This window comes from Etheostoma spectabile, chromosome 6 (genome assembly GCF_008692095.1).
Source record: "Etheostoma spectabile isolate EspeVRDwgs_2016 chromosome 6, UIUC_Espe_1.0, whole genome shotgun sequence".
Classification (NCBI taxonomy): Eukaryota; Metazoa; Chordata; class Actinopteri; order Perciformes; family Percidae; genus Etheostoma; species Etheostoma spectabile.
Window position 1 is genome coordinate 6,308,605 of NC_045738.1, and position 11,178 is coordinate 6,319,782.

At 40.6% G+C, this 11,178-nt stretch overlaps 3 protein-coding genes across 5 annotated transcripts in view; 2 read left to right on the forward strand and 1 right to left on the reverse strand.

The window, feature by feature from the left end:
• kcnn4 (potassium intermediate/small conductance calcium-activated channel, subfamily N, member 4) overlaps positions 1-3,339 on the forward strand; it is a 22,255-nt gene extending 18,916 nt beyond the window's left edge. The window contains exons 7-9 of one of the 2 annotated variants that reach the window (XM_032518342.1): positions 1,289-1,358; positions 2,145-2,311; positions 2,442-3,339. In XM_032518342.1, the coding sequence (XP_032374233.1) occupies positions 1,289-1,358; positions 2,145-2,311; positions 2,442-2,445 (241 nt within the window). In that variant the 3' untranslated portion in view covers positions 2,446-3,339. The remainder of the gene's footprint in view (positions 1-1,288; positions 1,359-2,144; positions 2,312-2,441) is intronic. The other variant, XM_032518343.1, reaches the window with a different exon arrangement.
• A 414-nt stretch (positions 3,340-3,753) lies between these two features.
• Positions 3,754-7,333, reverse strand: LOC116691018 (zinc finger protein Xfin). The gene is made up of 2 exons (XM_032518326.1): positions 7,269-7,333; positions 3,754-5,854 (listed from the first exon to the last, which is right to left on the reverse strand). Exon 2 carries the CDS (start codon positions 5,821-5,823, stop codon positions 3,886-3,888), a length of 1,938 nt encoding a protein of 645 aa, XP_032374217.1. The 5' UTR covers positions 5,824-5,854; positions 7,269-7,333; the 3' UTR covers positions 3,754-3,885.
• A 605-nt stretch (positions 7,334-7,938) lies between these two features.
• smg9 (SMG9 nonsense mediated mRNA decay factor) overlaps positions 7,939-11,178 on the forward strand; it is an 8,697-nt gene continuing 5,457 nt past the window's right edge. The window contains exons 1-7 of one of the 2 annotated variants that reach the window (XM_032518348.1): positions 7,939-8,418; positions 8,516-8,590; positions 9,018-9,252; positions 9,408-9,505; positions 9,631-9,743; positions 10,291-10,402; positions 11,053-11,148. In XM_032518348.1, the coding sequence (XP_032374239.1) occupies positions 8,272-8,418; positions 8,516-8,590; positions 9,018-9,252; positions 9,408-9,505; positions 9,631-9,743; positions 10,291-10,402; positions 11,053-11,148 (876 nt within the window). In that variant the 5' untranslated portion in view covers positions 7,939-8,271. The remainder of the gene's footprint in view (positions 8,419-8,515; positions 8,591-9,017; positions 9,253-9,407; positions 9,506-9,630; positions 9,744-10,290; positions 10,403-11,052; positions 11,149-11,178) is intronic. The other variant, XM_032518347.1, reaches the window with a different exon arrangement.

The following is an 11,178-nucleotide window of genomic DNA, read 5'->3' on the forward strand; positions in this document are numbered from 1 at the left end:
CTGGATCCATGAAATAACTGGCTTTTAAAAATAAAAATCTGCCCGCCTCTATGGGAATTTAACATAGGGGTGTGTATACTCATGTCACCTGTATTTTAAGGAACATATTATGTATTCACAATACATTATTCATTCACAAAGAAAATTGGTGTCCTTAAAGATTGGATTTTTTTTAATTAAGGCATCATGATCAATTTCCAAAAGATGATTTTTTTATTCCTCTTTTTTTTAGTATGGGTTCCTAAACTTATGGGCACCACTGTAGGTGCAGGCAGGATGTCTGTAGTGTGTGTATCTTGGCGAGGGATGTACATGTGTGGTGGGTTGTCTGACTTACATGTGTATTTTATGTGTCATTCACTTTGTGTCAACATGCTTAATCATAGTCACAGTTTTTAATGACTAATTTAGATTACTAATAAGACGTGTGGCCCTCTTATGTGAGTAGGACATGTGGGAACAAGGGTTGACACTTTTATTACACAGAATTCAAGGCAAAGTTCTTAGACATGCTGGAAAATGGCTATTTGTTTTGACTATTTACAGTATCATTTGACAGTAATACACACCATTGTAATGTGGAGCCATCTTCATTCAGTTGGAACATATTTTTCCATTTAAGTGGTGTCCTGTCGTTATTAAGCCCGAGCTTCTAAGAACAAGTGTATTGCACAAGGCAGGAAGTCCAGAAGTGTGATTGTATGCTCTGACAAGAGGATTATAAGTGAGTGTGTGTCAGCCTGGGTGGAAGGGTTTTGCTTCCTGCTTTGAACTGGGCAGACCCACTATAAATAAATGCACTGTGGAAAGTGTGAGTGGGAGGCATCGCCACACTTTGGGATTAATAACATCATACTTTAATGGGACCACCACTCTAATGTCTTCAGAGACTGGCTGTTTGATTGCAATATAGCTTTCCATCTATCTTTTTTCGGTGGTTTCATCCACCCCAGATACGCCAGATACTAAATGTAGCCCCAACATGTCAAAACCCTTCTAGCGATGTTTTATAGCTATTTAACAAACAGCACGACTCCTGCAGGTTGAGTAGTGGAATACTCAGTTGTCAGCATTTTCCTCAACAAATCAGGGGTTATGTGTGGTGCCAGGAGGACTGCTCTATTATTCCAAACATAGGATGCTTCATCCGTGGATATGCACTTCAGAACTCATTGGAGAATTTAAACCATAGATATAACCTGAATTCTACACATTACATTACATTACACAGTATGTTTGAAATGGTTCCACATGACTGAGCGCTATCAAACCTTTTCTTTCTGCGCAGATTTCGGCATTTACGCCTCAAACAAAAAAAACTGAGAGATTACGTCAGTGAGATGGTGGACCTCCCTAAGGTAAGCAACAGCTGTCACTGGAATGTTGCATTGGAAAGGCTAATGCAAATTAAGATGACAAAGATCCCGCTAAAACACTCACCACTTACATAGACTATTATGCAGTATTTTACAATCTGCTGTTTATTACTAGGTATTCAGACACATTAAATGCTTGTTCAAAAATCGCCATAAAATGTCTCAGGAGTCATTTGTGTCAGGAATGAACAGACCCAGAAAAATTTCCATGTGGAAGAAACCCAAGAAATAAAGACGTTACCAGGTGGGATGCATTATTGTGTCATTTGTGCACTTTAAAAATGCATTTTCCTGATTGATTTACATAGAAAAAACTCCTATTTTTGAGACTCCAAGTGTAGCCCCTTGGTAACATGTCAATATTAAACCATGTCATGGCCATTTTGCAATCAGCTAGTTGCAGTTTGTAGTAAACTGAACATGCTCCTCTCTCTTACTGACTGAGAGCAGCTGAGCCTGAGCCACGAGCATAGTGTTCTAAAAAAGTAACAAGATTGGTTGCTGTTGGCTTCTTTTTATAACCAAGTTGCTTAAAGGGTTGCCAAATGTAGTAACACAGTTTCTGTTGCCAACACTGGGATGATTTTGAGTCTGTCCCAGTGAGTCACTCAGTGACATCAACTCTCCAAAGCTTCAACTTACTGTACATTTAAAATGTTTCTGCATAAATTGTAGTAATATTAGATTCATGACTGTAGTTTTTACTCCCAGTGTTTTCCCCTTGTAAATGCAAAAACAATGTCTGAAACCTGTGTCTGATTTTAACAGATGCAGATGATCATGTGCGACCTCAGTGCCAATTGGAACAACTCCTACCGGGAGCTGGAGCAGCGAATCCTTTCCATGGAGCAGAAGCTGGACGAACTGAGTCGCTGCTTCCAACAAACCTCTGAGCTGCTGTCTCAGGTTCTCCGTCACCGAAACCCAGAGATTAGGTAAACATTACTTAGCTGCCAGCGACATTGCACAGATCTGCTCTCAAAACAATGCAGGATGTGGTATCTAAGCTGAATCGTACCTACTAAGGAAAATAACACATTTATGGGCTGATTTTTGTTGTTGCAGGTGACATGGCTTCATACACTTGTTACGGAAACAGATAGTGTTTGTCATTGTTTCATCTACAGTACTCAAAGTGAGACGGTAAATCCTCTCCACCCGGAGCTGCTCCAGACTCTTAACATGCTGAACCACTTGAAGGACTGGCATACCTACTAAAGATCTCATCTTCTGGCCCTGTGTTGAGTGCACTGCACAGTGACTCATAACTGTAAAAGTATACAGATAAAACAAGACTTCCAATAACTGTGGCAAGAATCACACAGCGCATTTTGAAAAATCTGTTCTTTTCAGCATATATTTAATATATTTGTGATGGTGCACAGGCTCCAGATCTTGCTCTTTTAACTATTTGTAAAGTTACATTGATGGACTCCATCATTGCTTATTCCTGTGGAATAAGATACTTATTTTTACATGTTAATTTTATTTAAAATTCCATGCAATATTTTACAGTTAGCCTAATCAGTTGTATAAAAAGGTCTTGCAAATACTCTTTTTCATTAGCTGACAGTTTAATGGTTAAATGGTTGATTATTGTTTGGAAACAGGAATTTTGAATATAATACACTCTTTAACACGTCATCATTGTTCTGCTTACCCCTAACCCACCAAGTGAATTGTGAATGAAATGTGCTTTGATGCTTATAACAGAGAAAAAAAACTAAATGTCACTTTAAGCATTGTGGAAGAAACTTTTATTTCCAACTGTGCTTGTTTAAGGGATGTCATCTGAAACTCAAAGATTTATGTGAACATTTAAGGTTGTAATCATCTGATGTAGGAAAAGCTAACAGTTTGCACCTGCTCTGAGAACAACAAAACTTGAACGTGGGTTGTCTTTTAGCAACCCACAGCTCCATCTAGTGGACATAAATTATGTAAACTACATAATATTGAGGACCCTTAACAAGCATGAAGATTATATAACAATATAAAAGAAGCAATTTCATTTTTAAAATCTGTATACCAAGACATCTCCAATGTTTATGAGCATAACATGTATCAGCTGTAGTAAAAACAAGAGCAGTCAGAAACTTCCACACACACATCACTGATAAGAATGCACTTTGTGAGAACATTTTGGCAAAACTGGATTTACGCTTGCTCTGGAAGATAAACTGGAGCTTTGATGTGTTTGAACTCAATCCAATACTGAGACAAGTTACTTGTGGATTAATTTGTACGTTGGTGTGTTTCCATAAGAACTTATGATTCTGTTCTAACATTGCTTAAAATGTATCATTTGCACATGGTGAAAACATGTTAACAACTATCCAGGACGTGCTTATAATTAAACCCATTAAGAATGAATGTGTACAAAAATAAACAAAACAGTGACAATCAGATGTCAAAGATCCCTTTTATTCTAACACTTTGTTTTAAAGTGTGGTGCACAAAGCTGGAGTACCTAAAAGCCATGGAGAAACCAGCGCTTGTGTCCGCTTTGTCATTCCAAGGGCATCTTCAACTGTTTCGTTTTTGTCCTGTTTTTAAGTTGGTGCCATATGTAAGCTGAAGGCCTAAAAAAGAGTTGTCCACAGGCACATGTAAAGGGCATTCTGCACTTTCTCTTAACTTTACGTTTCCATGTACATGCAGAATGTGATTTCTTCCGTGACTTGCCCTTCATGTGCTCAGCTAAGAGTGTTGCTCCTATGAAAGTCTCCCCACAGCTGACACAGATGTAGCTTATGGTCTCTGCGTGCTGAACGCAATGACGCAACAGGTGCAGCCGGTGCTTAAATGCTCGGCCGCACTGGCATTGGTGTGAGCGGTAGCCTCGGTGGAGGTAGCGGTGACGGATGATGAGGGAGGGCTGCCGCAAGATGGCACCACACTGCCTGCAGGGGTAAAGGGGCTTGGAGCGCCATCTTGTGTTCATACGTTTCATCAAAGCGATGTCCTGGCTGTCGTTCTCAAACATAGCCATAATAGTGGGCATTGATGGGGTGACGGGGTCACAGGCCACAGTGGCCGAAGTTTTGTCAGCGGCACCAGGAGGGACGTTTAAAGGTGCAGAAAGACGGCTTACAGGCTGAGTGGTTGGACCGAAGGCACCGTCTTTCCCCAATCTGACAGGTGTAGCAGTGGACTCCTTGTATAAAGTCGCCGGAGGTCTGCCTTCATGGGAGGAGGTTGAGAGAAAGGAAGGGATAGACGGAGACCCTGCATGGGCCTGACTAACACAGAGTTTTGCATTTATGACCTGGTTGACTACATTGGGACTACTGTTGGCTGAATGGGCTGCGGTGCCACTGTAACCTGGTGAAACCTTTTTATCAGTCAACACTGATGGATTGGTAATAATGCACACCTTGGTGCTGACCACTGACGTGTGAACTTTGGTGACATGGATTAATAAATTTTTGGCAGTGGTGAAAAAGGATTTGCATATGCTGCACGCTTGCGGCATTGACTCGGGACAAAAGAGGACCAGAGGTGATTTGGTTCCCACGGGACACTGTTCATGATGGTACGAGTTCTTGTTTGGGAAAACTTGGCCACAGATTTTACAGGAATACAAAGGCATGTAGTGTTCCTTTAGAGACAATTCAGTTAGAAAGAGCTTCTTGCACACTGAACACTGATATTTTACCTTTATACCACTACAGTGCAGCAAATGAAGCTTCATTGACCGAAACGGCCCTCTACCACACGCAGCACATATTGAACTATTGGCAGTAGGCAGGGCTGCAGGGGCGGTTTCAGTGTGCGGACTGTGAGAAGGTTCACTGGAAGATCCAGTTGAACTTGAGCCCCCATCTGAATCGGGATCATCTGGACACAAGTCTGCAGGTTGAGAGCGTGTCTTATCTTCGTCATCAGATTCCGTGCTTGCTGAATCATCTGCTTCCTCACAATCACTTTCAATGTCAATATCATTATCATCTTCACCCACTGTATACTCTACACTGTTTTTAGATGTCTCCGCTCTCTCAGGCTTCATTGCCATTCTTTGTTGAGGCCTCAACTCAGACACTGAGTCATGCAGCACCGACTTTATGCTTTGCTGTGCAGTTGCGTCAATAGGAAAGTTGTCATTATTCTGATATATGATAGCTGAAATCAAAGAGGGAGTTCCTTGAAATGGATTAAAACCCATGCAATATGTCTCTGCATGCTTGTTCAACTCCCACCCGTTACTGAAAGACTGATTGCACTTTTTGCAAAGGGGTGGGGAGTGTGCATTATCCAGGTGCATGGATAGTGACGTCAGGCGTCGGAATGTGACCTTGCAGATGTAGCAGGTAGCTCTGATGTTGTGGCTTTTGTAGTGAGACATCAAACTAGTTATTTTGCTGAACTTTTTGCCACACTCCCAACATTTCGCCACCGGGTGTGCATCCAGCTGCCATTCTTCATCGCTGCTTGAGTCTTCAGACATACGAGCTGGTCCAGGCAAACCACTGGGTGGTCTGCAATTTAAAACAAAATGGAGTCACTTAAAAAATGTTTGGTAGTAAATACATATTACAGGTTTTATGCAAGCATCATAGCAGACTAGTCTTAAGACTCTGCCAGTTATTATATATGTATAGAGCTGAAATAATACTGTAAACTGATAAACAAATCAGTTCATATCTTATCATTGTTGCTAATTTCTTTAAGTTGATATCAGAACGTCATTGTCCCCAGACAGAAGCCCACCAACTTAGCTATGCTCTGACTTTTCATCTAAAATCATCATCAGGTGTTTTTTTAATTTGTACAATACTTTGGTTTACGACTAAATACCTAAAGAACTAATGCGTTCCGATTAGCCTAAACTGTACTTTGTGTTATGAAATACTAATAACATGTAATGTAATAGTGTGTTAGCATTGTAATGGTTGACATGGCTGATATACAGCCTCACTGAGCTAGCAAGCTGCATACATGTGTTCTCTTACGTTTTGTTTTTGTCTTAAACCATTGTTATAAGATCACCTTAGGGTCTGGGAGAATGTAATACGTTAGCTAAACATGTCTTATCGTTTAAAGACTAAACCGTAAATCAATGACTCAAAAACGCAACACATTAAAAGCTCAAATCCATTTTATTTCTATGGTCAAAACACAACAGAAGTGATCTCGGGACACTTTCCTTACAGAGTAGCTAGGTCTAGCCAACATTCACTAATATACAGAGACCCAACCATTCCGCCCAAAGAGCAAGCAGAGCAGCAAGGTAGAAACCTTGGACAGAACAGTGATGAATGAAAAGAAATATTCATCATTTGCAGCTCTAGTGTGAATTAGCTAACTAGCTACATTTTGAGTCTTCACATTACCTCACTATGATAAACGCTGCCTAGTTTACCAGCAAAACCCATTGACACTAGCGTTAGCTATGTTTCCCTTTACTGTCTTAACCTAGCGTTAACTGTCCCCCCACTTTAAGCTAGCCAACGTTACCGTTACATAGCGTTATGTTTTACTGTAAGAATATGGTTGCGTTTGAATCCTGTGACGGGAGATCTTTATATATTAGCTAGCTACACTTCTACCTGCACAGGGAAACTGTAACGTTACTCACCTAGCTAGCTAGCTATGTCCACGAGTACTGGACCAAACACTGAAGCCTGCAGCACAGAGCAAAGGTGAAATATTGATGAATCCAAACTAGAAGGCGACGGTTCGTCCTGTCAGTTAGCTAACTTTAACTGTTAACGTTATACAAACAGCTAACGTTAACGTCAACTGGTATGTAATGATTCCGGTTTTCGGAGAAATAACTGTATTATATCCTCTATCCAAGATCTGTGTCTGAAGCGCATCCATCTATACAGGTGGCTATACTTCTGATAGTAGCTAGCTACATAACAAAAAGAAAAACCCTTCAAATTTTACGTTTCAAGTCTTTTTTCATGGCGTCCGCTCAAATGACTCCTCCATATCCGGTTAAAACCGGAAGCGGGATGCATACACCTCCCAGGTAAAAATTCCGGGGCAAATAGTTTTTGATATAACGTAATATTATTATTTCAATTTGATTAACTTAAAACGTTATGACGGGTTTAACGCAAACCATATTTAAACTAACTATTTTAGTAAATATGCATTTTTTTATTGGAAGAGACTCTTAAACTCTCTTAACAACTATAAACTAACAGCGTTTATAAGTTAGGCTACTGTATAACCATAGACTGTAATACATTGTTTACAATCAATTACATTTTATTTATAGTGTCAAATCATAAGGAGTTATCTCGGGACACTTTACAGAGTAGCTCTAGAGACCATACTCTATCATTCACAGACCCAACAATTCCCCCCAGAGCAAGCATTTGGTGCGACAGTGGTGAGGAAAAACATCCTTTTTTAACAGGCAAATCCCTCGGATAGAACCTGACTTTTGGTGTTTTTTTTTACAGCAGTACCAGTCAAAGGGTTGGACACACTTTCCCATTCATTTGAATGAGAAAGTGCAGATAGTTGATGCACGACAGCGGAACTACCCACATCATTACGATGTTTCATGACGACTTCATTTATCCGACGAACAAGGTTTGTTTGATTGGGAAAAAAAAATAATTTCAGTCGGGTGGAGTTTCTTTCAGCGCATTGATATTCAAGAACCAGTCCATTGTCGTACCTTAACGGTAAACGCCGAGTTCTAAAACAAGCGCACTAACGGAAAGCTTTAGCCAACGACCATCCAAGATTTCTTTAAACGTCAACGACAGTAATAGTCAAGTGATCGCTAGCTGAAAGCAGATTTCTAGTTTCTAAGCTATTTTAATGAAAGTAACGTTATATTTAGCTCCCCTCTGCTTTGAACTGGGTTCCTATCGTTAGCGAGCTTTCTGTTGACAGCGGTTGTGCTGCTGTGGTGAGTCGGGTGAGCAGCGACATGTCCGAGTCCGGCCACAGCCAGCCCGGGATGTACGGGCAGGGGCGCAGGAGGAGGCGACGCCGGGGAGAAAGAGATGCTGGACTTCCTGGTCAAAATCTGTCAGGTCCCAGTCGGGACCGAGAATATCAACCGAGAGAACGAAGGGTAACTTTAGCTATACTATAAACCCATGCTCTCACGTGTCTGCGTTGTTGTGACTGTTGAGTTTAACTTTTGACATCACTTTAACGTGTCTGTTCAGGATGGGAGCGAGGATCCACCAGGCCCACTTATTCAGAAGACCCCCATCATTCTGGCAAAACCCCCCGGGGAAAGGGTACGTTGGCTTATCTCAGTTACTCAGCTCTTATTGTAATTCTCCTCTTTGAAAACCAAAAAAATACATACAATAATAAAGACATCAGAACATATGGTTTTTAGGATTGTCCGATTGACCGCAAAGTAAAAACATGCATTATTGTGACTGCAATATTTAAAATCATGTCTGTTATGTTTGAGAAAAAAGTTTTGCTACTTTTTGCCAAACTTTCTTCTCAAAATTTCATTTTACATATAATGTACATTTTCTAATGTTAATATCTTTTTCCAAGGACATTAAAATTTAGGAATATATTTGCAAAACCAAAAATGTGTCACAGTTAATAGGTGATCATGATAGAAGTACAGTTTGTTTATGTATTAAGCTCGTCTACCAAGCCGGTCATGCCACCTATTGACTGGTGCTGTTGTCATAATTTTTTAAGGCCAAGCCGTCGCAGAATGCACCTGTCAGTGGAGCTCCAGTCCTGGAGAAGCCCATCATGCTAATGAAAGCCCGGGATGATGGAGGGAAGCTGGGGACCCCTCCCGAAGCGGCAGCTCAGCCCTCTGGTCCAGGGCCCTCCAAGATGGAAAGGGAAGGGCAGCGGCCCACCCAGCCTGTTTACCAGATCCAAAACAGAGGAATGGGTGCATCTCCATCAAGCAGCGCTGTTGACCGTGAGTTTTTGTAGATTTCACAAAAGTAATGTTTTATTTTTGTAAATGTCAGTAACCATGTTTAGAAATACTCTACTTGGATGCGCTCATTAAGGCCAAATCAAATGTGCAGAGAAAACAAAAGTGAATCTTGAATCTTTTCATATGCTTTCCAGCCATGGTGGGCCAGTCTAAACTCCTCCCTCCGGAGAAGATGAAGCACAGCATTAAGCTTGTGGATGATCAGATGAATTGGTGTGACAGTGCCATGGAGGTGAGTTCATGTTTAATGAACTCAGTTCATTGTGGAGCCATTGTATTAATGGGTATTTTAGTGTTTTCATTATGCTGTACTGTATGAAGTCAAAGGAAGTTGTGTTTTGTTGTCATTTGTTGCAGTATCTGAGGGACCAGACAGATATGCTGGTGGTGGGTGTCATTGGCCTGCAGGGAAGTGGGAAATCTACAGTCATGTCACTGTTATCTGCCAATACTCCAGAGGAAGATCAAAGGTGAGGTTGGTTGTAACGCCAACAATGAGCTCAAGCTTTTAAACTGCTTGATTATGTGCAAATTATGTTTCATTTATCAACAGTGAAAAGAATATTGGCTTAAAACTGAAGTTGATCCATGAAGAATTCACAGTCAAATGATGTGGAAGAGGATGAGGCTTTCCAATAATGACAGGAAAATGTAATCCAGCATGTAAGGGGAATTTGAAACAATAATACAAGGATTTTCTCATCCATGTTTACCATATGAGAAGTTCAGTTGACACTAAACCTAGAAGGACTACAATTTAGGTTTAATAACAATCTGCCAGTAAAAGCGACTGTTAGACTTATAGTACTGTCAGTGCTGTACCAACCTGTACTATAGATATAGCATTGTTAACACCAGTGCCATCACCAGTAAAATAAATCATCTAAAAGTTAAATTTAATAATAAGATTATTTGATCAGGGCGAGAATAGTCTAGAATATAATGCTATACATTCTTTTCTTTTGGCTTATCTAGTGCAGTGACTTTAATTGATGTAATTTGTGTTTGTTTGCACAGGGGCTATGTATTCAGAGCCCAGACTCAAGAAATCAAGGAGAGAGGAGGAAACCAGAGCACAGGCATTGATTTCTTTATCACACAGGAGAGAGTCATCTTCTTGGATACGCAGGTACGGAAATATTGTGAATACTGTAACTGTTTCTTTTTCTGTAGTATTTTTAAATTTTCTACTGTCAGATTCTAAGCAAGTTATTACCCGTGTAGTCTCACATTGCCCGACCCATCTGTAACAGTGCTACAGAGGAAACTCTGGCTAGGAAACACAACATTTCACCCAACAAAACGTGCTCTGATTTATTAGCGTTTCTTAAAATCACGTTTTTCTCACATTGTCTAGGGCGGTGCTAAGCACTGGACACAGGCAAGGTGCCTCTGCAAATTAGCCTCGGGAAGGCATTTGTTTTGTTAGAACATTCAAAAGGTTTTTATAGTTGTTCATCAGAAAACTCAGATTCAGCAGATCTAGCTAGCTGTCTGGATTTACACTGCAGAGATCTTAGTCCTCATAAATCCACCGGCGTTTAGAATGCCAACACAATGAAAAGCAGAAGGTGAGAAACATCCGGCCTAAAATAAAGGAACATCCGGCAAAACTCCTTAAATAAATCGTTGTCGGTATAGACTATTACCTGTGTAAATTTAAATGTGACCTTGGAATAGACAGCAGTTACGGTTGGACTATAAAACACTGTATTTAAGGATTGTATGTTGAGGATTGATGATGAGGATTGTGTGTGAATGCCTCATTTGTTTCTTCAGCCTATGCTCAGCCCGTCTATTCTCGACCACCTCATCAACAACGATCGGAAGTTGCCTCCAGAGTACAACCTCCCTCACACATATGTTGAGATGCAGGTCAGTGGCTGGCCTGCAGATGGCAGTCGT

What these genes read in the sequence shown, in the direction of transcription:
- LOC116691018 (XM_032518326.1), bottom strand. Translation starts at nt 5,823, where the DNA reads ATGTCTGAAGACTCAAGCAGCGATGAAGAATGGCAGCTGGATGCACAC.